General features: G+C 36.1%; 1 protein-coding gene across 1 annotated transcript; it reads left to right on the forward strand.

Moving 5' to 3' along the window:
• Nucleotides 1–13,668: 13,668 nt before the first annotated feature.
• On the forward strand, nt 13,669–17,260 carry LOC131148647 (non-structural maintenance of chromosomes element 4 homolog A-like). The gene is made up of 7 exons (XM_058098497.1): nt 13,669–14,262; nt 14,389–14,469; nt 14,787–15,036; nt 15,151–15,241; nt 15,879–16,092; nt 16,177–16,268; nt 16,688–17,260. The coding sequence occupies exons 1-7, from the start codon at nt 14,052–14,054 to the stop codon at nt 16,946–16,948; spliced, it is 1,200 nt and encodes a 399-aa protein (XP_057954480.1). The 5' UTR covers nt 13,669–14,051; the 3' UTR covers nt 16,949–17,260.
• Nucleotides 17,261–22,944: the final 5,684 nt, after the last annotated feature.

The raw sequence follows: 22,944 nt of genomic DNA on the forward strand, positions 1-22,944 counted from the left end.
GTGCTAGAGCTGATACAATAGACTCAAGATAAAGTCAGACTCATCAGAGATAGGATCAGAACAGCACAGAGCCGACAGAGGAGTTATGCAGATACTCGCCGGCGAGAATTGGAGTTTGACGCAAGAGATCACGTATTCCTAAAGGTGGCGTCGATGAAGGGAGTTATGAGGTTTGGGAGGAAGGGTAAGCTAAGCCCTAAGTATATTGGACCATTCGAGATTTTTGAAAGAGTGGGTCCAGTTGCCTATCGGTTGGCATTACCACCGGTCCTATCCAGGATCCATGATGTATTCCACGTTTCTATGCTGAGCAAATACATCCCACACCCCTCCCATGTGATTAGCTATGAAGCGCTGGAGTTGGAAGATACTTTAGCTTATGAGGAAGTGCTAGTGCAGATTCTTGATTGGAAGGAACAGGAGCTACGCACGAAGAAGATTCCACTGGTAAAGGTTTTGTGGTGCAATCATACTGTTGAGGAGGCTTCCTGAGAACTGGAGGATCAGATATGCCAGAGATATCCACATTTATTCAGTGGAATTTAGAGTTGAGTCAGTCAGAGTGAAGGGAATAATAATGTGTGTTTTTATTTGTATAGTGTAACGTATGATAGATAGAGTTTCTAGTTTTGGAACGTGAATGGTTTTGGGGGAATTTTAAATAGTTGTAATCTCCCGAAACCCTCTTTGTAACCACGGTGTTCCTCCGCCATAAGTGAGGAAATGACTATATAAGATTAGTGGGGTGATTCAAAAAAATAATAATTATTTAATTAAATTTATAAAAATAATTAAAAAAATTATTTTTATTTTTATTAATTAAATATATTATTAATATTAATTAAATAATAATATTATTATTATTATACATAAAAAAATTCACCTAAAGCTTTGAAGCTTCAGGCAAATTTAGGTAGGCCGCCAAGGTTCTCTCTAAACTCTCTCTCTCTCCTCTCATTTTTTCTCCCTCTTTCCTTAATTTCGTGACGAATTTTCGCCCGATCGAAAATTTGAAGATACCGCTAAACTCCATTTTTCGCTGCCGTCATTTTTACTAAAGCGGATTGGTGGTAGGAGCGACGTAGGCGTATATCTTGGGGTAAGCCAATTTTTTTTTTTTTTCAATTTCTTACAAATTATAAGCCCAATTGACGATCAGACACCACCACGAGAATTTACGGATTATTCTCTACAAGTTTAGCGGGACGGATTTCTCGTGGGGTCGTCGTGGGCAAAACCCCAAATTTGGGATATGGGGGTTATCAAGGGGCTTATTTTTAATTAATTAGTATTAATTTAGAAATGTTAAAATATTGAGCGTCTGGGGTTGAAGTAAGATTTCTGAAATTTAGGGTCCGGGTGAGCTTCGCAGGTGTAATTTCGAGACCCGCAGGCATAATTTAGGAAATTAAGTGGAACTGTTAAGTGTTAGTTTAAATGTTAATTTGAGGTATATGGAGCCTAGAGAAGGTTAGATGAGTATTATTTTAGGAAAATAGGTTAATTAATCTGGAAAAAATGCAAATTGTAGGATTTGAGTTTCAGGAGCCAAAGGCGTAAGATTTGGGTTCTAACGAGACTCACAGTAAGCCAGGTAAGGGGAATAAATTATAGCAGCATTTTTAAAATTATTGTTTAAATTAATATGTGAAAATGAGCATATGGTATTTCGCCTGAAAGTTATTATGATATAAATATTAAATAAATTATGTGACATTTGAGTAATATTAAATTGCGATGCTTTGCAGTGTGAAATTAATATATTATGAATATTAGATGAAAATTTTGTGGCACATGACATATGTTAAAAAATGTGAAATATAACGATGTGTATTTTATGAGAAAATATTGAAATGAGAATGATTGATGTGATTAGTTAAAAATGATGAAATGTGATATTTATACGTGAGTAGAAATTATTTGTATGAAAAATGAGATTATACAAATTACTGATATGAGTATTTTGGGAAATATAGAAATATATAAAATATGATATGTACTATTATGAGATGATGGAAAGTGCACAAAAAATGGTGAGAATATTTATATTGAACTGAATTGAGATATACTGAAATATGATTGATGAAATGCCAATACCGCATAATGATTGCGGGTATATGGTAGTGAACCCTGATGGATGGTTATGATAATGAGCACCGTACTGTTGCTAGTACTGTAGTGCAACCACGCAGACTCTTGGAGCGTGTGGCGTGATAGTCGACCGAGCCATTTTGTAGGGTTGTTGGGACCCTGAGTTTGGATCAGGGTTATAGACCGGCCATTATTACTACAGACACGATATGATATTTTCATCTAAATAAGTTGGTCAATCGCAGTTAGATCCAGCCTTCGGGCCGCACAACCTTCACCATTGGGGGAAGCATGGCGTGAATAGAAAAATCCTCAAGGTGGCCATGAGTTACAGACGCAATGTTGATATTTGATACCGAGGATACCCATAAGTCGGAAAGTAAAATGGAAACGGAAAGTGAAAGAATGATAAAATTGGTTAAAATGAGAAATGAAAGGAAGAATGGAAATTGAGAAATAAAGAATGATAAAATTAAGAAATGGAACCGTGTGAGTTAATAATATAAATATTGGAGGCGAAGTCAAACTCTACGCCTGAGAGCTTACTGAGTAAGGTGAGTGCCCTGATAGATATTAAATGTGGTCATACCTGGCTGCATAACATTTTAGGGCAGAGGGAAGCTACCCGTATGAGCGGGTAATCTTCCCTATTCTCAAGAATTTTGCGAATAATTATGTGTTGGAAATCATTAAATTTGAAAAATGGTTTTAAAGCTTATAAAAGTTTGTGTTGTTCATCTATATAATTATGAGAATGTGTATATCAGTGTATTTTCTCAGATGAAATAATGATTTGAAAAGTAAAGTGTATTATAACTGAACTCTTATGGTCACACATTGTAAATAATTTATTCATTCTTACTGAGATATGTCTCACCTAAATTATCTAAATTTTTCAAGGAACAAAGATAGGTCAGGCGATAGAGCTCCGAGACCTTAGGGAGCTGAGACCCCGACATATAAGGTGAGTTCTGGACTAGGGGAGGGGTAATTTCCCTAGAGTTTAGTTGTTTTTGAGTATGGGATAGTGATGTATTTGTATGTGTATGTTGATACTTTGGGTATTGTATTTTGGTTGTTAAACATGTATTATCTTCCGCTGTTAGGTTGTATAAATAAAATGATTTTTTACCCGGTACCCAATGCGGGTCGGGTTGTATGAAATATAGTAGGTGAAATGACCTGCTAATAAAAATAAAATTTTACCTCCTATTTTAATACCAAATATTAATCTAAACAGCGAAAAGCCACAATCATAAACACAACCACATAAATTACAATACCAGAGCGTCTAAATATCCCATAAATTATACATATATCATTGTTCTCCTTAATAACTACTCCCTACTGACTAAGGGTTTACAAAAAACATGCCACCCAAAAATACTCACTCTCAAAAGGGCAATACAACAGCCCCTCTGCTTGCGAGCCTGCTCCGCTCGCCTAACTGGTTCACCTGAAAATCAATTTAACATTGGGATGAGCCAACGCTCAGTAAGATGAAACATACTATTACTAGTGTGCGGTCACTGAGCTATAGTTTGGTAAAAATAATCTTATTAAAGAATAGTATGAATAATTGAAACAAAAAATGCTGAAATTACATAAAGTATAATAAAACCATTAACTACATAATTTAACATGCTAATCTATATGAAATTACTTTTTATAGTAATACTACTATTTCTGGAAGTTTGATAGTACTCATAATATCTGAAAAATTTCCCTAGATGGTTGTATGTTATGATTTAACCCCTCATGCAAGGGTTGTGCAGTCCGAAGGTGGGACTTATCCTGGCTGGCTGACCAAGGTAAGTCAACTGAACTCCGACAATCTGATCGGCCCCCTCAATCCATATTTGATGGAGAGCCTGTCCCGACGTGGGCACAATCGACCTCATACCACTTACTATATGAGTAAAGTGGTTGCACTCTGAACTGAATATATGTAGTTACGGTACCGTGCTCTGCTGTCTGATCCATCAGGGTCTGATACTATATAGGTAATTGATATCTGTAATATACTGTTTTTACTGTGATTTCTAAAATAACCATAACCCCATAAAATTTATCTAAAATTCTAAATAATCTGACTGAAAATCTAATTTCAGTATAACTAAACTGCTATCCGAATATCTGTATATCTGGGCGTTATGGTTGTCGCGACGTTCCGGGAGCGCGTGTGCCCCAGGCGGCGAAATTAAAAATCATTTTAATATTTTTAAGGAAAAACATGGATATCGGAGTCGCCACTAACCTTTAGTGCGGTTAGAACACATGATTACTACCCCGTTAGGGGTAGAATCGATCTACATTACCAGAGTTGGGGTCGGGAGTTCGGTTACGCGAGGGGAAGGTACAAGCACCCCCTACGCGGCCATTCTTACGAACGGTACCTAATTAATTTGAAATTATCCCTAAATTAATCTAATAATTCTTTAAACTACTCCTTTTATGAATTAATAAACACACATGAAAAATGAATAAATAAATAACTATATACATATATTCCCTCAGAGCTTAAGGTACGTGAAGCCCGAAGGCTCATACCCCCGCAATAAAATCATAGGGATAATGAGTAAGAAAATATACTCCCAAAATTTTGAAATTGTATAGAGAATTTTTATAGGAAAATACTTAGTATGGGAGGTTTTAATATATATTAATAAGATGATAAACTAAGAAATTAAGTTATCATAATACATGTAATAATAATAGGGATACATATATGCTATATATACAATATAATAATAAATTGCTATAATATCTAATGACATATCCTAATAATAAACCCACCTAATAGATAGTAATGATATACACACAATAATAAGAATGATAATGTAATACTAAAATTATAACAATAATGATAATAATAATAATAATAATAATAATATAATATAATACTAAACTTATAATAATAATAATAATAATAATAATAATAATAATAATGATATATCACACGCAATAATAATAATAATAATACACAAGCATATGGTAAGATATTAACATCCTATAAATATAATGATACTCACTTATGAATAATCAAAACCCTCAATATATGCACATATGGAAACAATTAATTCCTAAGATAAATAACGATATATACAATAGTCAGTATGGAAACAATTAATCCCTAGAATAAATATAGGATATATACAACAATAGTTATGGAAACAATTGAAGTCTTACCATTAATATACAATAACAATGTGAGAGACCAATCAAACCTAAATAAAACATACGATGAACAAAACCCTAAATATACCTAAAACCATGTAAACTAATCAAAACCCTAAAATATATATATACATGTAATAATCTAATCCCTAAATACACAATATATACTAAAATAAATAATAATAATAAAAAACCCTCAGGATAATATACAAAAACAACACAGACACCCTAAATAATAAATGAGTATATTACAATAACTGAAAATACAATGATAACATGAACACGTTAAATCAATATTCAAACAATAAATAAGGACGTGTAATAAGGTATGAAGTAGTAATCCAACACTTATAACAATAATATTAATATTTATACATATATATATATATATATATAATAAAAGCCTAAACCTGAAACCTACATATTACAAATAAAAAAATAAAAAAAAATCCTTAAATATTACACATGCCTGCATAAACAGAAACCAAAAAAAATGTTAGTTTTCAATGCAAGAAAAGACCAGAAAAGAAAAATAAAAAGAGATAAAAATAAATAAATCAGAAATTGCATGCCTGTGCGTTTGCGTGCGTGTGTGCGGAGACTTACAGGGGGAGGTCGCTGGAGCTACTCGTGTCGTGGCCGTGAACCGCACAGGAGGGATCGCGTAGTTGCGGAGGACACAGGCAGTGGACCGTGCTAGACAACTGAGGACTGTTCGTGCAGGCAACGACGAGTGACAACTGCTCTTATGCCGGGAAAAGAGTGAAGAACAGGAGATGGTGCTTAGTTGCAGCGTAGTTGGATGCTGGTATGGAGAGCCTGCTGCTGTGATGGCTGGAGAATCACGTGGCCGAAATTGACGGGGTTGGCAGGGATGATGGCCGGGTGGCCGGTGGTCTGTTGCTCCAGCTGTGGGAGAAGTTGAAGTTGCAGAGGTGGCTGTGCTGTGTGTGTGGCCGGAGAGAACGCCCGAGATGATGGCAGTGTTGCCGAAGGAGCTCTCGGCTATGGTGGTCGTGAGGTGATGCAAAGATGGAGAGGGACTAGGGAAGAGATAGGCGTGAGAGAATGGAAGGATGGACGGAGAGAGATGGAGAAGGAGATCCGGGCTTTTTTCTTTTCCCTTTCTCTTTGCTTCCCGGTTGCGCTCCCATATATAAAATAAAAAATAAAAAATAAAATAAAAATAAAAAAAATTGGCAACCCTAAAACAAACCTTCCCCTTTTGATTTGATTTTATTTTATTTTTCTATGCTTTTGGTAATAATAAAGAGGGAAACAATATTAATAATAATAATCATAATAATACAAATATCAATAAGGTAATAATAATACTACTAAATAGTAAATAGTAATAAATAATTATAGTAAGAAAAATAATAAAGATAAAATAATAATAATAATATTAATACTAATAAAAATAAAATAATAATACTATTATTAAAAGTAATAATAATAATAATGATAACATAAAAATAATAATAATAAAAAATAATAAATAATACAAAAAAAAAAATACAAGTAATTATAGTAAAGTAAAAATAAAATAAACGTACTAGTAATAATAAATAAAAATGAAAAATAATAATAATGATAATAGATATGCTAGTAATATAGGAAAATAATAAAATATAATAATAATAATAATAAAATAATAATAATAAAGTATTAATTTTGAAGATAATAATAATAATAATAATAATAATAATAATAAGGTAATGGTAAAAATAGTAGTGGCAATAGTAATAATCCAAAATAATTATAGTAAATTAATAATAATAATAAATAATAAAAATAATTATAAGAAAGTAATAATAAAAATAATAACAAAAAAGGAACCCCTTGTTCTATTTGGTTAGGGCAAAAATAGGGTGTCTACAATGGTATTGATAAATATGTTATTCTGAGATTACTAAAAATACATATTTTTGAGTATACTGTACAATGGAAAATTCATCATTCTATAACATGCAAATAACATGGTATTTCTATTAATAACTATAGACATGGTATTCACTAATTCTATAAATATAGTATTGTTTAGTTATCAACTCAAGCCACACAAATACATATTAATATTATCAAGTTCTGGAAACTGTAAATATATATATATATATATATTTAATCTGAATAATAATTTGATAAAAATATATAATTCCTACTGAAATCATAAAAGAGTTTTCTAGCATAGCATATTTCTCTTACCTAACTACTGGAAAGCTCCTACTAGATATCGATCTTACACCCACAGGGTTTCCCACTCAACTCCCTGAAAACAACATTTTCCAGAACAGAATATCATTATTTATTTGTCTCCATCATTTCCTACAACTGTCAGAAGGCCAAAAATCAAATAAAAGGTCTTACCTTGATTTTGGGAAGAAATTTAACTCGATCCCATCGACGATCCGCCTCTGTAAACTTGGTGAGAACTTCACCAGGAGCGTCGTGGTGACCTCAGATCGTCGATCTGGTGACTAACGGGGCTGGAATCGAAGAGAGAAGGGGGAAGGACCGTAAGAGAGAGAGAAGGGAGAATTTTTGCTGAATTTTCTGCATAAAAATCCGAGGTTTACACTATTTATACTGCGGCTTTCGTCGACGAGCCACGTCATCTCGTTGACGAGTCTAATAGGCAATTCATAGACGAACTCTCTTTTTCATCGACGAAAACATTCTCTATCTTCTCGTTGACAAACACATGCCCTCGTCGACCAGACCCTCTTGTACCCTCGTTAACGAATCCCCTGTGTTCGTCGACGAGACCATAAGAAAATTCTTTGGGTTATTATATCCAAAGTGCAATGTCGTCGACGAATGCAAAGCGTTCGTCAACGAAGTCTGCTGCCTCCTTCTGTTTCCACTCAGGGAAAGCAAATGTGGTAGCTGATGCTTTGAGTAGGAAATTAGTGGGACCACCCCTGGCAGCTATGGAGGTTCAGCATCCGATCCAGATGGATTTGGAGAGGTTCGGTGTAGAGTTGGTGGAGAGTGATCCTTAGGTATTTATTGCCAACCTAGTAGTGCAGCCTACTCTACAAGAAAGGATTAAGACCACTCAGAGAGATGACGCAAAATTAGTAGAACTGATAGCAAAGATGCAGGACGGACAGGGAGAAAAATTCAGTATTTCTGATGACGGGGCCTAGAAGTTCCATTCCAGGTTGTGCGTGCCTGTAGATATGGACATCAAGAGGACGATCTTAGAGGAGGCTCACAGGTCATTGTACATTGTTTATCCAGGTAGTACTAAAATGTATAAGGATCTACGAGAGTCTTATTGGTGGAGCGACATAAAGAGGGAAATTACCGAGTTTGTGTAGCAGTGTCTGACGTGCTAGTAGGTAAAAATTGAGCACCAGAGACTAGCGAACCAATTGCAACCGCTTTACATCCCAGAGTGGAAGTGGAATCATGTACCTATAGACTTGGTGACGGGTTTGCCATCGGCACTGCATGGTTAGAATGCTATTTGGATGGTCGTTGATAGATTAACGAAGATCGCTCACTTTATTTCTATTAAAGTCAACTACTCCATTGACAGACTGGCAGAGATTTATGTTAAGGAGATAGTCCATTTTCATGGTGTGCTAGTGTCTATAGTGTCAGACCGAGATCCACATTTCATGTCACAATTTTGGAAGAGCTTGTAGGAGGCTCTAGGGTCTCAGTTATCTTTCAGCACAACGTTTCATCCTCAGAAAGGACGACCAGTCTGAGAGGGTGATTCAGATATTAGAAGATATGCTGCGGGCGTGCGTGTTGGATTTTAGGGGTAGTTAGACTCAGTATATGTCACTGGTAGAGTTCACATATAATAACAACTATCAGGCTAGTATTGGAATGACACCTTATGAGATGCTTTATGGTGGGAGATGTCGTTCTCCTCTGTACTGAGATGAGTTAGGGGGGCGGCGAGTTGTGAGGCCAGAGTTAGTGTAGTAGGCATATGATAAAGTTCAGCTCATCATAGACAGAATCAGTGTAGCACAAAGCCGGCATAAGAATTACGCTATTACCCGTCGCAGGAAACTGGACTTTGAAGTTGGAGATCACGTATTCTTGAAAATAGCTCTATTAAAGGGAATGAGATTTGCAATGAAGGGTAAGCTTAGCCCTAGGTTTATTGGCCCATTTGAGATCCTTGATAAAGTGGGGTTAGTTGCCTATAGACTAGCCTTACCACCCGTTTTGTCCAGAATACACGACAAATTCCATGTCTCCATGTTGAAAAAATACGTCCCAGATCCCTCCTATGTGATCAGTTATGGTGAGATAAAACTCGGGGATACTCTGGCGTATGGGGAGGTACCAGTGCAGATTTTCGATAGGAAATAATAGGAATTGCGCAATAAAATGATTCCTTTAGTAAAAGTCTTGTGGAGATATCATGTGATAGAGGAAGTTTCATGGGAACTCGAGGAGCAAATACGACAAAAGTACTCGCATCTCTTCAACAAAGATCAGTAATAATCAGGGAAAGTTACTAATGAATATGTAAAATTTCTTTTGTGCAAGTTAGTTAGATGTAATAATTTTTTGGTAGTAGATAGTATTTTGGTTGTGGGAGAATTTTATTTTATGTATATTGTAATCTCCTAGAACCCTAATGTAACCACGGTATTCTTCCGCCATAAATGAGGGTGAGTAATAAAATAAGTAGCCAATTTTCATTAAAGGATATTGTCAATACATATAATAAATTTCAAGGATGAAATTTTTATAAGGAAAGGAGAATGTAGAGGCCTAGTGAGTTATAGCAATTAAATAATAAAAGGAATGAGAGGAAAAGGAAATTTTAAAGGGTTCGCACTTATCGACGAAACAGCTTATTCGGATCATCGACGGGGACACGTGTCTCGTTGACGATGAATTATCGAGAGGGCTATTTTAGGACCTTAAATTCATCGACGATGAATAACTGTTCATCGACGAACTCTTTACTTGGCCTCGTAGACGAAGTGACGTGTCCTGTCGACGAAGGTAGGTGTATAAATAGCTCAAACTCAGGTTTTCAGCGAGAAAACCTGCATGCAAACCCTCCTCTTTTTATCTCTTCGTCCTACACCCCTTCTCTCTAAGTTTTTGGGCCAATTTTTCGTTGGTTCAACGATCCAAAGTTGCCACGCTACTTTTGGAAAGTTTCTCTTCACTTCTGCAGGAGTGGATCATTGATTAGGTCTACTAGGGACCATCATAAAATTTGGATAAGTTAGTTAATTTTAGTTTTATTAGGTTTTTGGTGTTTTTGGACTGAGAATAATATGTTAGGTAAGATAATAGTGAGATTTTGTTGGGAAAATATCAATTTTAGGGTGTTGAGCTGGGGACCACACGGGTGTGATTTTGGAGTAATTCGTAAGCTTTTTCATAAGTTAGGTAAGGAGATAAACTAAGTCAAGTTTGGAGATAAACTAAGTCAGGTTTTTATGAAAATGTATTTACTATTTTACAATATTTTATTTCAGATAAATGTGCAAATTGTAGGATTATGTTGGAAATAATGCTGTTGATTAGAAATATGGTTTTCATGTATAATATTAGAAATATGATTTTAGAACATATTTTATGTTCTGAATATTACCCATTTTGTGTGGCGTGAGTATTATGTACCATGGAAATTATAATGATGAAATATTATGTTTACAAAATAAGTATGTTATTATTCCTTTTAGGGAAATAATAAAATGATACAAGGATTTGCAAACTAAGGATTTTATATGATATACCGGTGTAAGGGCCGAGGATTTTATATGATATGCTGGCGTAAGTGCTATACTTTTATATGATATGTTATGCCGGCGTAAGGACCGTGAATTTTATATGATATGTTATGTAAGGTTTTATGAAAATATTAACATAATAGATATTATTATTAAATAACCATGTATCATTATTTGGAAATATGCTATATGTTATCAGAACCTGGTTGACTTGATTCAGGCTTTCACGAAGCACGGTACCATAACTATATGATCATGATCATGTTTATGTTAGTACTACCACTTGCCGTAAGGGGTAGTGGGAGATCAGCAATCGATGTGGTTTTATGGTAGTGCAGGCGTCCCTCTAGTGTCCGGACCAGGAGGGGTAGACCCATCATACTTACAGATTTATGTTGATCTAGCGTGGTCGGCCAGCCATTACTGGATCCCGCTTTCGGGCCACACAACACAGTCATGTGGAGGTAAGACATGATACCAGAAAACTATCCATCTAGGGTTATTTTCATGTACAATTATATGAGATGATTTGTATGTATAGAAATTCAGTATGCTATACCATGTTATGATAAATTATGTTTTTTTCAGATATGATATAGACAATTTTTGAAGTATGATTTATGTACTGTTATACGTATAATACGAAAATACTCATGTTGTCACATACTGATATTAGTTTATTTCCCTTACCGAGAGGTGTTTCACCCCAACTATATAAACATCTCAGTAGCCTCATATAGAAGAGCAGATAGAGTTCCGTAGCGTTAGAGTTTGACTATTCTACCCTATCTGAAGGGTAAGTCATTTATAGGGTCTAATGGATTTTTGGGTGGCGACCTTAGGGCACTTTTTGGATATTTTGGAATATGTGTATGTATATGACAGTTGTAGTAAAACTTTGGTATTGTGTTAGATTGATAATTTGATATGTATATGATTTTACATTTCCCGCTACTTAGGTATCAATGTTGTATTTCAGGTATATCCTTGGTACCCTTGAGTTCAGGTGGATTATGTTTTAAAAAAAAAATGTAGTAAAATAGGTAGGTCGTTACACTATGTCTGGGACTCGAAAAATCTTAGAGCCTTTTCCTTAAATTTGTAAAAGGACACGAACTTCTCTTAAAAAAGACAAGTCTTTTGAGAGGAGTTTGGTATTTTTTTTTTTTTTGGCAAATTTCAAGGAACATTTGTATCATTTTTAAACATTATGAAATTTCGAAAGATGTCAATGAAAATTTTAAAATATCAATAGAGATAATTATCTTTTTGTCAAATCTTATGGAGGTTAGTGTTTTGTATCATTTTTCTATTCTATCGAAAATTTCAATACAAAAATATCAATATTTTCATGAGCCCTAATAAATAAATTAGTATTTTTTTTGTAATGTAACACGAGATCCTCCATTTTCTATTACATCAATTCGAGCATCAAATTCATATATACTCAGAATCAACAAGGATTTTTTCCTAACTAGAATCCAAATGACTTTTGTTTTTGTTTTTTGTTTCGTTCACATGTTCGTTAGAAAATTTCCACTTCCCAAACGCGGTCCAATGCCACTTATCATTTTGGTTCAAGTTTGGCGAGTCAAACTATTCCAATTGTACCAATCCATGAATCAATTCACCGCAATAGATGGATTGTGATTCTCCAGCTGCATGGGAATGTTTGGGGTGCATTCCTAATTACCAATAATTAGAGGGGTCAATTTATAAATTACAAAAATTGAGCAACCTTCCCCACCTCAATTATCCCAAGAAGCAGCATATGGCATCAGGAAATTAAAAGACGGCCCACAAAGTTCCAATTTCCACATTCGGCCACAACATTTAATCAAAAAGTGGTGACATGAACGATAAGCAATTAGCAATGCATGCGAACGTAACTATTGAATATAATTATAAATAAATTTTTAAATGTGAAAAGAAGAGAGTGCAAAAATATATATATATATATATATATATATCGTTTGTTCCTAATTAAATGTTAATCGATTATATTTATTTTCAATAATTTATTCATATTTGTATACCAATTGGTGCAATATATGCATGTTCCAAAATTATTATTATTTTTTTCATAGGATAATACGAGAGTCTCGATAATTTTCTTACAAGTCTACTAATTATTTATTCTTACCAATTCATTTTTTTTTTCTAAAATTTTGTCCTGTTCAATAGTATTTTTCTAAAATATAAAAGACAATTATAACTAATTCCATTTTTCGATTCAATTTAAATTTATTAGGCTTATTGTGTAGATCGGTGGGGATACGATGCCTCGACTTGAGATGGAGGTGGATGAGAGATTTGTGTTACGCCATGACATCGGGTACTTGAATAATTTTTCGTCAATTTATCCGATTGAAAATATTTTTCTCTATTAAGTTAAAGATCAATTCTACACCTTTTATGCTATTTTAAAATTTTAAAATTAAATAAAATTAAATTTAATGTCGTTTTGGTGACAAAAAAAAGACAGAATCTTTCTTTGAAAAAATAGTTATTATTCACTTTAAATAATTGTCATCTTTTTGAAAATAAAAAATAAAAAAGAAAAAAAAGTGAAGAAAATATATGGATCGTCACCTTGCGACGCACGCTTCACAAAGTACACTGCAGATCTTTCTATAAATAATTATAACTGCGATTTATCCAACTGTCAGCTTGTAACGAGAGGGAGATATTTTCCCGCGAGAGAAAAAAGGAGATAAAAAGAGGCGCAGAAGTTCAAGCCAGTGGGAATTTTCCTGGAAAATTAAAATTTTCGTTGAAGGTGAAGCGGGAAAATTACCTCCGCTGTCAAAATCCAAAGCCGGAAAAAAAAAAAGAACTAAAAAAAATCTCCGTTTGATTTTGAATAAACGCGCAACAGCTCTTCTTGCATCCGTCGAAAAGAAAACGCTCCAAAATCGAAACTACATTCATTGCTTTCCTTCTCTGCAGTCGAACTACCTTCCATCTTTAAGTGTCTTAATCATCTGCATCTCTCGCTCTCCGGTTTTAATTTGTTAGGGTTTCTTAATTTGTACCGTTTCTTGTTCGTCACGCAAAGCCATGAGTGAAATCGTCAAGCGCGAACCGGCCACCAGCAGCTGTAGCAGAGCTGAGAGAAGCATAGATGCTTCCGTCCAAGAACTGAAGGTCGCGAAGCGTGAGCGGTTGGATCTGAATGCGGATCCTGACCAGGACGATTCGACTCAGCCCGTTACCAATGATCCCAGAATCATTCGGTCTCGCTACGTTGCCCTCAAGAGCCGCATTAATGGTTTCTTTTTATTTCCTTTTTCCTGTCGCCTTTTTTATGTTCATCATCTGACTCTCACTACAGTCTTCGATTATTCGTGTGTGTGTGTGTCTGTGTTTATTCTTTTCCCTACTATGTTTTCTGCAGACGAAAGGGATGATTTATCAAGCTTGGATTCAGATAAGTTCAGGAACATCATCAGCGAAGTTGAGAATTTGCATCATCTAGGTACTTCTATTAATTATACAATTAGTTATAGATGTTTTTTTCCCTAAATTATGGAAAATGATAATTTTGGGTTTTTGCTGTTTTTGCCTGAAGGCTGTGTTTGGTATAGTGGCTATTTATATGAGAATTTTTTTAGCATATGCACTTGTATACAGAACATTCGTAAATTGCTTATACATTATGTACGTTAAATGTGATAGTTGAAGCCTTCAGCACTACGGCTTCTATTCCTTTATCCCTAGTGATTCTCCGGGTAATTTGTTCTTCTAATAAAAGGCTCTGTGTTCATTTATTTGTCTACCAAATTGGGAATTCAGTTCAGAAGCCAAGGGAGCAAGTTGCAGATGCAGAGGCTTTGCTGGACATTGCTAACACATTGGTTTGCTCAGTTAAATCTCAGAGCAGTGAAGGGTTTAGCCCATCAGATTTTGTGTCTTGTTTGCTCAGAGAATTTGGGCAACAAGGAAGGAGATCTATCACTGAGAATGCTCAGGATTCAATTCTATGGAAAGATATTGGGCTTGCTGTTTCACCAATGTTTAGCAAATACCGAGGGTGTTCCACAATGTAAGGGCTTTTCAGGAATTTAAGTTTGTGCTAAACAGACCGAAGATTGTACACCTTGGTGTGGCATTTTATGATGGGTTTGTCATTTCCTTAAATTTCTGATTTTCTTTAAAGGCTTGGACCCTTGAATACTGAGGTTAAGAAGCGGAAGGTTGCAGTTTCCAGAAGATGTGCAATGCCAACTAGCAGCGTTCGGCCTGAAGAGGTATAATCGATTCTTAGCATATATTTAAATCGTGTTATTTGAGAGGTTTTGTGTTATTATCAATATTTGACGTTTTCCCATGAAAATTTTCCTGTTTTAAGAATGAAAAGAAAATGTTTTTTGGGACCGTTGTGAATAGTGATTTGCAACTTAATTCACAAATGGGTGGAGATGGTGTTCTTAAGTTCTCAGGATAGCCTTTCGTGTTAGCAGGGCATCTTGGTTATGGCTTAGTCTCAATTTCATTTGCTTGGCATTCTCTTTGACATATTTTAGGGGCATGTTTTAGAAAACTTGGTTATTATGATTATTCTATTTTTCGATCAATCATTTGTTGGTTTTACATGTCAACTTCTCATTCCATATAGGTTCTTTGGGAATTTGTTCCCATGACACATGGCAAAAAATTTTCCCTTCATCTCTTGATTTCTTTTCTGTTCTGTTTTACTTTCTTGTTTTAAATTGATGTAGTTATTTGAAATTCAGTTTCTGTGAACTACTTGAAATTGAGTGCTTAGCAAGTGATGAATTAAGCATATGATTTTTAAAGTTTATGGTAATGAAACATGCAGAAAGGTAACAATTTAGACTTTGTTTGCTAGCTTCCTCCAATTCATTTGAGTTTCTCGTGCAACAGGTTGATAATGTGGCAGAAGAGAGAACAGACACTGACAAGAATATGTCAACCATGTTTGACATATTAAGGAAGAAGAAGATTGTTAGACTTGAAAGTTTAATGTTGAATAGAAAATCATTTGCCCAGACAGTGGAAAATCTGTTTGCTCTTTCTTTCCTAGTTAAAGATGGCCGGGTTGAAGTAAGTTTGGATGATAAGGGCTCCCATTTTGTTTGTAAGTCAAATTATTTCATGGTTAATTTGAATGTCAACTTGTTTATGTTTTTGCTTTATTTATGATTTGCTTCCATTTCTCCAGCTCCAAGGAATGCCCCTGCTGCCAATTCCATATTGTCGAGGGAGGTTTCTTATTCTCATTTCATGTTCAGATTTGATTTCAACGACTGGAAGGTACAAGACAGGAATTTGACCAAAAATTAGCATTTATAATAACTTTCAATGAGTAATTTTTGTTACATCTAACTGCATCCGAAACTAAAAAATGCATAGCAGTATCCTCCGAACACCTTTTCTTATACCTGTTTTTTCAAAAGATAGCTATACAATGTATTTGACCATTTGTAGACTTGATTTGGAAAAATAAAAATAAAAAATGAAGAAGAAACTGTAACTCAAGATGGTCTTTTTGATTCATAACTAAAAATCTAGCACTCCATTCCCCATTTTTTAGGTCATTATGGCACAAACATGGACTTTTTTAAACTTTGTGATTCCTTATAATTCAATTTGATTGTTTTTCTACCGTGCCTGCCTAAAATTTCCTGTTCTCCAAAGTCCTTTGTGCTGATGTAGTTATGTGGTGTTTGCAGTTGATGATGGACTTGGTGCCGGTTGGAGAGGAATTGATGCCACACAGGTGTGGGTCAAACATTTCAGGTGCTTCTCAGGCTGATTCTGTCCCAAATCATTCCCAAGCAACATTACCCGCAACACCAATCATAACATTCTCTAGAAACCGTGGCCGGGTTGTGCAAGAAAAATTGGTAGTACAAAACCTTTCTGAAATTGGCAATGTTGCTGCTGCAGGAGACGATGCCATCCACGGGTGCAAGCGTAAGCTCTCCCAATGAGAAAATTCGTTTATTAGAGTGTCATCATGTGCAGATTCAAGTTCCCTTTTTGTCCAGAAGCTCTCTGCAAAATTTCTGTAAGTTGACTTGTTTTGTGAGTAGCTCTTCATTTTGGGTTTTATAGGGCGTGGATCTTTTGTTTCATTTCTTTTTCAATGTAATGTTCAAGGTTATTTTTATGGGTTTCAGAATGTAATTTATGGAAGTTGATTGCTCACTAGTTATAGTTCTTACTAACTATAAATCAAGTAACTTATGCTTTGTATTCCTTTTGTAAAGAAATGGGAGTTTTAGCATTGTTTGTTTGGTGGATAATGGTTGAACATTGATGGTGTTTGGTAATTTGGTTTGTGATTGGAATCTCGTGTGTGGATAATTTTAATGTTTGCCTTAATTTTGGGTAGAATGAGCTTTTGATTTTAGTGCAGGGGTTGTAATTAAAAAAAAAGGGGCTTCGGTGAAATTTGATTTTGGCATGGAATTTGTTAAATTTGGAGAAAGATAAAATCTTTATTGATGCACATATATTACAAGGATTGTAAGGATATATATACATGAGAGAATTTAAAATTGAAAAGTATATATTGTTCTTAAATGGAAAGTATATATTATTCTAATACTCCCCTTTAAGTTGGAGCATGAAGATTCGTAATGCCCAACTTGCGTGATAAGTCTTGGAAATGTTCACGATCCAAAGTTTTGGTGAAAGATATCGGCAAGTTGATCGAGGGAAGGAATATGCTTTGTGGAGAATAGGTCAGTTTGTAACTTTTTACAAACAATATGACAATTGATTTCTATATGTTTGGTATGTCCGTGGAAAACAGGATTCTGGGCAATGTGAAGAGTCGCTTGGTTGTCACAATATAAGAGCATAGGTTGGGAATGCAGTATGCTAAAATCATGTAAAAGAGTTTTGAGTCATGTAAGTTCACAGGTAGTGGAAATAAGTGCCCGGTACTCAGCTTTGGCGGAGGAGCGAGAGATTGTAGTTTGCTTCTTAGTATGTTAAGAAATTGGACTAGAGCTTAGTTGAATGAAAAAACTAGTGGTGGAGCGGCGGGTGAGGGGACAACTAGACCAATCTGAATCAGAATAGACCGAGACTTGAAAAGTATTGGCAGTAAGAAAAAGTAAGCCTTGGCCTGGAGATGCCTTAATATAGCGAAGAACACGAACAACAGCATCATAATATGGTTGTCTAGGCTGATGCATAAATTGATTGAGAACGTTGATGGGAAATACAATGTCGGGACGAGTGATGATGAGATAGAGCAAACCGCCAACGAGTCGCCAAAACGAGCTTGGATCGGAGAGAAGATCACCTTCAATATTATTGAGTTTGAGATTTTGTTCCTTGGGAAAGTGTGCAGGATGAGCGCCAAGATGACTGCTATCAGTAAGGATGTCAAGAGCATATTTCTGTTAACTAAGAAAGATGTCAGTGGGAGAATGAGCAACTTCGAGGCTAAGAAATTATTTCAGTTTGTCAAGATCCTTGAGTTTGAACTTTTGAGTAAGCAGGACTTTAAAAATGCTAATATTGGAAATATCATTGCCCGCCATGAGAATGTCATCAATATAAACAAGTATGAAAGTAAAAGATTGACCCCGAAAGCGGGTGAAGAGAAAGTGATCGGCCTGAGATTGGGAAAACCCCTTAGCAAGTAAAACAAAAAATAATTTAGAGAACCAATTGCGAGAGGCTTGCTTAAGGCTATAAAGGGATTTTCGAAGATGACAAACACGAGTCTCCCCCTGCTTGCAATAACTCGGTGGAGGGAGCATATAGACCTCCTCATTGAGGTCACCATGGAGAAAAGCGTTGTTGACGTCCAATTGAAGGGGATGCCAATTCCGAGTTGCAGCTACTGTAAGAACACACCTAACAATAACGAGTTTAGCAACAGGAGCAAAAGTGTCATGATAATTCAAACCTTCTACCTGAGTGTAGCCCTTAGCCACCAAACGAGCTTTGTGTTGCTCTATGGGTCTATCGGCTCAAAGTTTTGTTTTAAACACTCATTTATAGCCAATTGATTTTTTGCCAGGTGGAAGATGTTGAAGAACCCATGTATGATTAGTTTCTAAGGTTTGGATTTCAGAAGCCATGACATCACGCCAATGTGGGTGCAACACAGCCTGAGAGTATGAGGTGGGTTCGGGATGTTCGGGATGTTGGGACATGACAGAAAGAAAAGTCAAATGTGGATTAAAGAAATGATGATAAGATAAAAAAGAGGAGAGACAATGAACTGTACCCGAGGGACATCGTGAAACTTGTGAAGCCGTGGAGGACTTTGGTAAAGTAGGGCAGATACAATTAGCCAAGTAAGAGGGATGTGTCATAGCGCGTTTGGGCCGAGAAGAGGTGGGTGGAGGGGGCGGGGGTGAGGGTGTTGGGGAGGATTCCAAGGGAGAAGGGGAGAGAGGTAGGGGGCTATGGGTAGGTGTGTAGGAAGGGTGTATATTAGGAATAGGAAGGGGAAGGACGGGAGAGGATGTAGGAGTTGGAGGTATGAGATGATAGGGAAAAATATTTTCTTGAAAAGTGACATCACGATAGATGATAATTTTTTTGTTTTCCAGATCGTATACATGATAAGCCTTATGATGAATAGGATAACCCAAGAAAACACATCGAAGAGCACGAGGAGAGAATTTATCGCGATGTTGGCGAGTGGTTTGGGCATAATACAAGCACCCAAACACTCGCAAGTGTGTATACAATAGTGGTGTCTGAAAAAGAAGTTCATAAGGGGACTTATGATTGAGGCTGGGTAAAGGAGTGCGATTAATTAAATAGGTGGTTGCTAGAATGCATTTGCCCCAAAAAGAAATGGGAAGATTGACTTGAAAACGTAAACACCGAGCCACATTAAGAAGGTGGCGATGTTTACGCTTGGCAACACCATTTTGCTGAGGTGTATCCACACATGTGCATTCATGAAAAATGCCTTGATCATGGAAAAAGGTTTGAAGCGGGGTGGATAGAAATTCTTGACCATTATCAGTGCGTACATGCTTGACAGTGCAATTGAAATGATTTTTGACCATGACGCAAAAATTTGTAAGGTAAGTGAAAGTATCAGATTTCATGCGCATAAGATAGATCCATGTTGCATGTGAGTAATCATTCACAATTGTTAAAAAATAATGTGTACCAGAGAGTGAAGCTGTAGGATAACCACCCCATATATCACAATAAATCCGATTAAAACAAAATGTGCTCTTATGTGTATTCAAGGAAAATGGTAAACGAGTGTGCTTTGCTCTAGTACAAACATCACAAGGCAAATGAAGAGAAGAAATATTTAAAGTTTTTGGAATACATGAAATGGAAAGGTGACCGAGATGTTGATGCCAAAGAGTAGTGTTAGAAACACGTTGAAAGTGAAAAACTGAGGCTAAGGGAGGTTTATAGTGATAAAGCCCATCCCATACTTCACACGTTCCAATCAGTCTCCTCATTGATAGGTTCTGAAATACACAAAAAGTGGGAAAAAATATAGTAACACAATTGAGATCAGTGGTAAGTTTGCTGATGGATAATAAGTTAAATTTAAATGAAGACACATAAAGAACATTAGAAAGAGAGAAATTAGGAGAAAATCGCATAGTGCTCGTATGAGTTATAGGAATAATGTCATCATTTGGAAGCTTAATGGGGCATGACTGATTGAGAAATTGAATATTATCAAGAGAAGACAAATTGGAAGTCATGTGATCGGAGGCACCTGAATCAACAATCCATTCAGTGTTAGAAAGAGAAACAGAATGACAAGAGACGAGATTACCAGCAAAATTGGCAGAGTTGGTGTTCAAGGGCGATAAGAGATTCAAGAGTTGACAGTATTGTTCGCTGGTGAAATCAGGGATAACAATCTTAGAAGAGGTTGAAGTACTTGTGGCATTATTTTCAATTATTGAAGAATCAGATGTTTCCGTAACGTCAGATAGATTAGATAAAAAAAACGCTAAATCGGGGCAACTCAGAGCTTTGCAACGACCAAAAATTATAAACCTTCGATTTGGTAATCTTCGACTTTAATCAGATAAGCCAAAGGTGCCGTCGGAATGTTGAGACCACTAAGGCGAGCCGAAATTGATACAAGAAATGCCGCTGAGGACTGAGAAAACTGAATAGATGCCGGAGAAGACGACCGGAGGCTTGAGGAGCTGTGTGATGACTTTGAGACAGCTAAGGCTTGTGAGAAACGACTAGTGAAGGAAGCTGATAATCAAGAAATCCAAATAATGATGCCAGTGCGCCTACAAGACGACCAAAATTGCAAGCACCGGAACTGCACTGAGAGCTGCAAGACGCGATTGAAAATGGAGCGCTGCAAGATGGCTGGTGCGGAGGATGATGCCAGAACGGAGAATGACCAGTCGGTCGGGACTACATACATGCGAGTCGGAGTAGCCCGAAGTCGAAAAGAGATCGCCGACTTGAGAGAGAACGCTGACTAAGAGAGAAGGAGCAGCTCGAAGTCAGAGAAAACTACAGCGAGTGCCGGAAATTGAAATGGCAAGAAAGTAGAGATCTGAGAGACGATGATGACCGGAGAATTGAACAGCCAAGGATGATGATGGAAATGACGGAAAAAGTAGAGAACGTCGGAGAAAAAAACTGAGAGCTGATAAGACGCTGATGAGCCGCGACTGTTGGGTATGCGGCGGCAGCAAGGTAGGGACAGTGGGAGCAGGGAGCGACGCTAGAATGGGATGAGCCAGAGAAGCCGAAAAAGATGACCGAAAAATAGAGACTGAAAAACAGAGAGCGCCGGAGACGATCGGAGAGTTGGGAGAGACGGTCGGAGAAGATGAACTGATGAGCCGGATCTATGAGGGCCGCGACTGAGAGATAGTGAGCGCCGTAAACTAAGAGAGATGGGAATCCTTCAGAGGGCTAAATGACGGCCAGTGACTGAGATACTGAGAGCCAAGAGAGATACCGGAAACGAAGCCGAGGGATATTGCCGGAAGCGACGATAATTGAGAGGGAGAACTTGAGCAGACAGCGGCGGCAGCGGCAAATAAAAAATAGGTTAAGAAACCTGGTCTCTGATACCATGTTAAATTTGGAGGAAAGAGATAAAATCTTATGCACATGATATATATATATATATATATATATATGAGAGAATTAAAAATTGGAAAGTATATTTTTTTCTTAAATGAAAAGTATATATTATTTTCTTTGTATTTGAATTTCTTAATTTCTAATCTTGCAAAGAAATTATCTCTGTATCTCATATTTTTTATTCATTCATTTCTTAAAATTAGAACCTCAAATATTTAATATATAATTCCTTAGTCTAATTGCAGGATTTTTTTTTGGTGTTAGGGATAAATTAAGCATATTTTGGCCTCTTATAAACCACAAAGGAACTTTTAAAAATAAATTGATTCACGCTGATACAAAAAATGTGCCCCTTGTCCCCACCTTTTTGAGGAAAAAAATATTTTAAAATATGAGTAGTATTTAGCTAAAGTTGTAACCCAACAAAATACATAATTGTTTTAAATGATGGAATGTCAGTTGAAAAAGCATAAACGAAGTGTAGAGCCTAAGTTAGGAAATGAAAGGTTGTAGCAGTAAATGAAGAGTGAGTGAGAATGAGATGCTTACCATGTCCTGAGATCCCCTTTTAATAGTGGTGAAAACAGACTCCCGCTCAGTTTGACATTTATGAGCATGCCATTATGCTTAGAGGGGTTATGAGTGACTCGCTATTATGCTTAGGGGAGGTTATGGGCGACTCAAGGCAATATAAGACATCAATAGTAGCTCTTGTAACTGCATCAGAGGTTATGAATAACCTGAAAGCGATTATGTGAAATATAAAATGTTATTCAATGTTGACCTTACAACTGTCCGCTTCTATGGACATATTTGTCTACTTTGGTTGTACCAATTTTGAGTGCATCAATCTAAAACTTTTAAAACTTGTATATTGCCAACTTTTAAAAGATTTTCGGGAAAAATTAAT

The sequence above is a fragment of the Malania oleifera genome, chromosome 2 (genome assembly GCF_029873635.1).
Source record: "Malania oleifera isolate guangnan ecotype guangnan chromosome 2, ASM2987363v1, whole genome shotgun sequence".
Lineage (NCBI taxonomy): Eukaryota > Viridiplantae > Streptophyta > Magnoliopsida > Santalales > Ximeniaceae > Malania > Malania oleifera.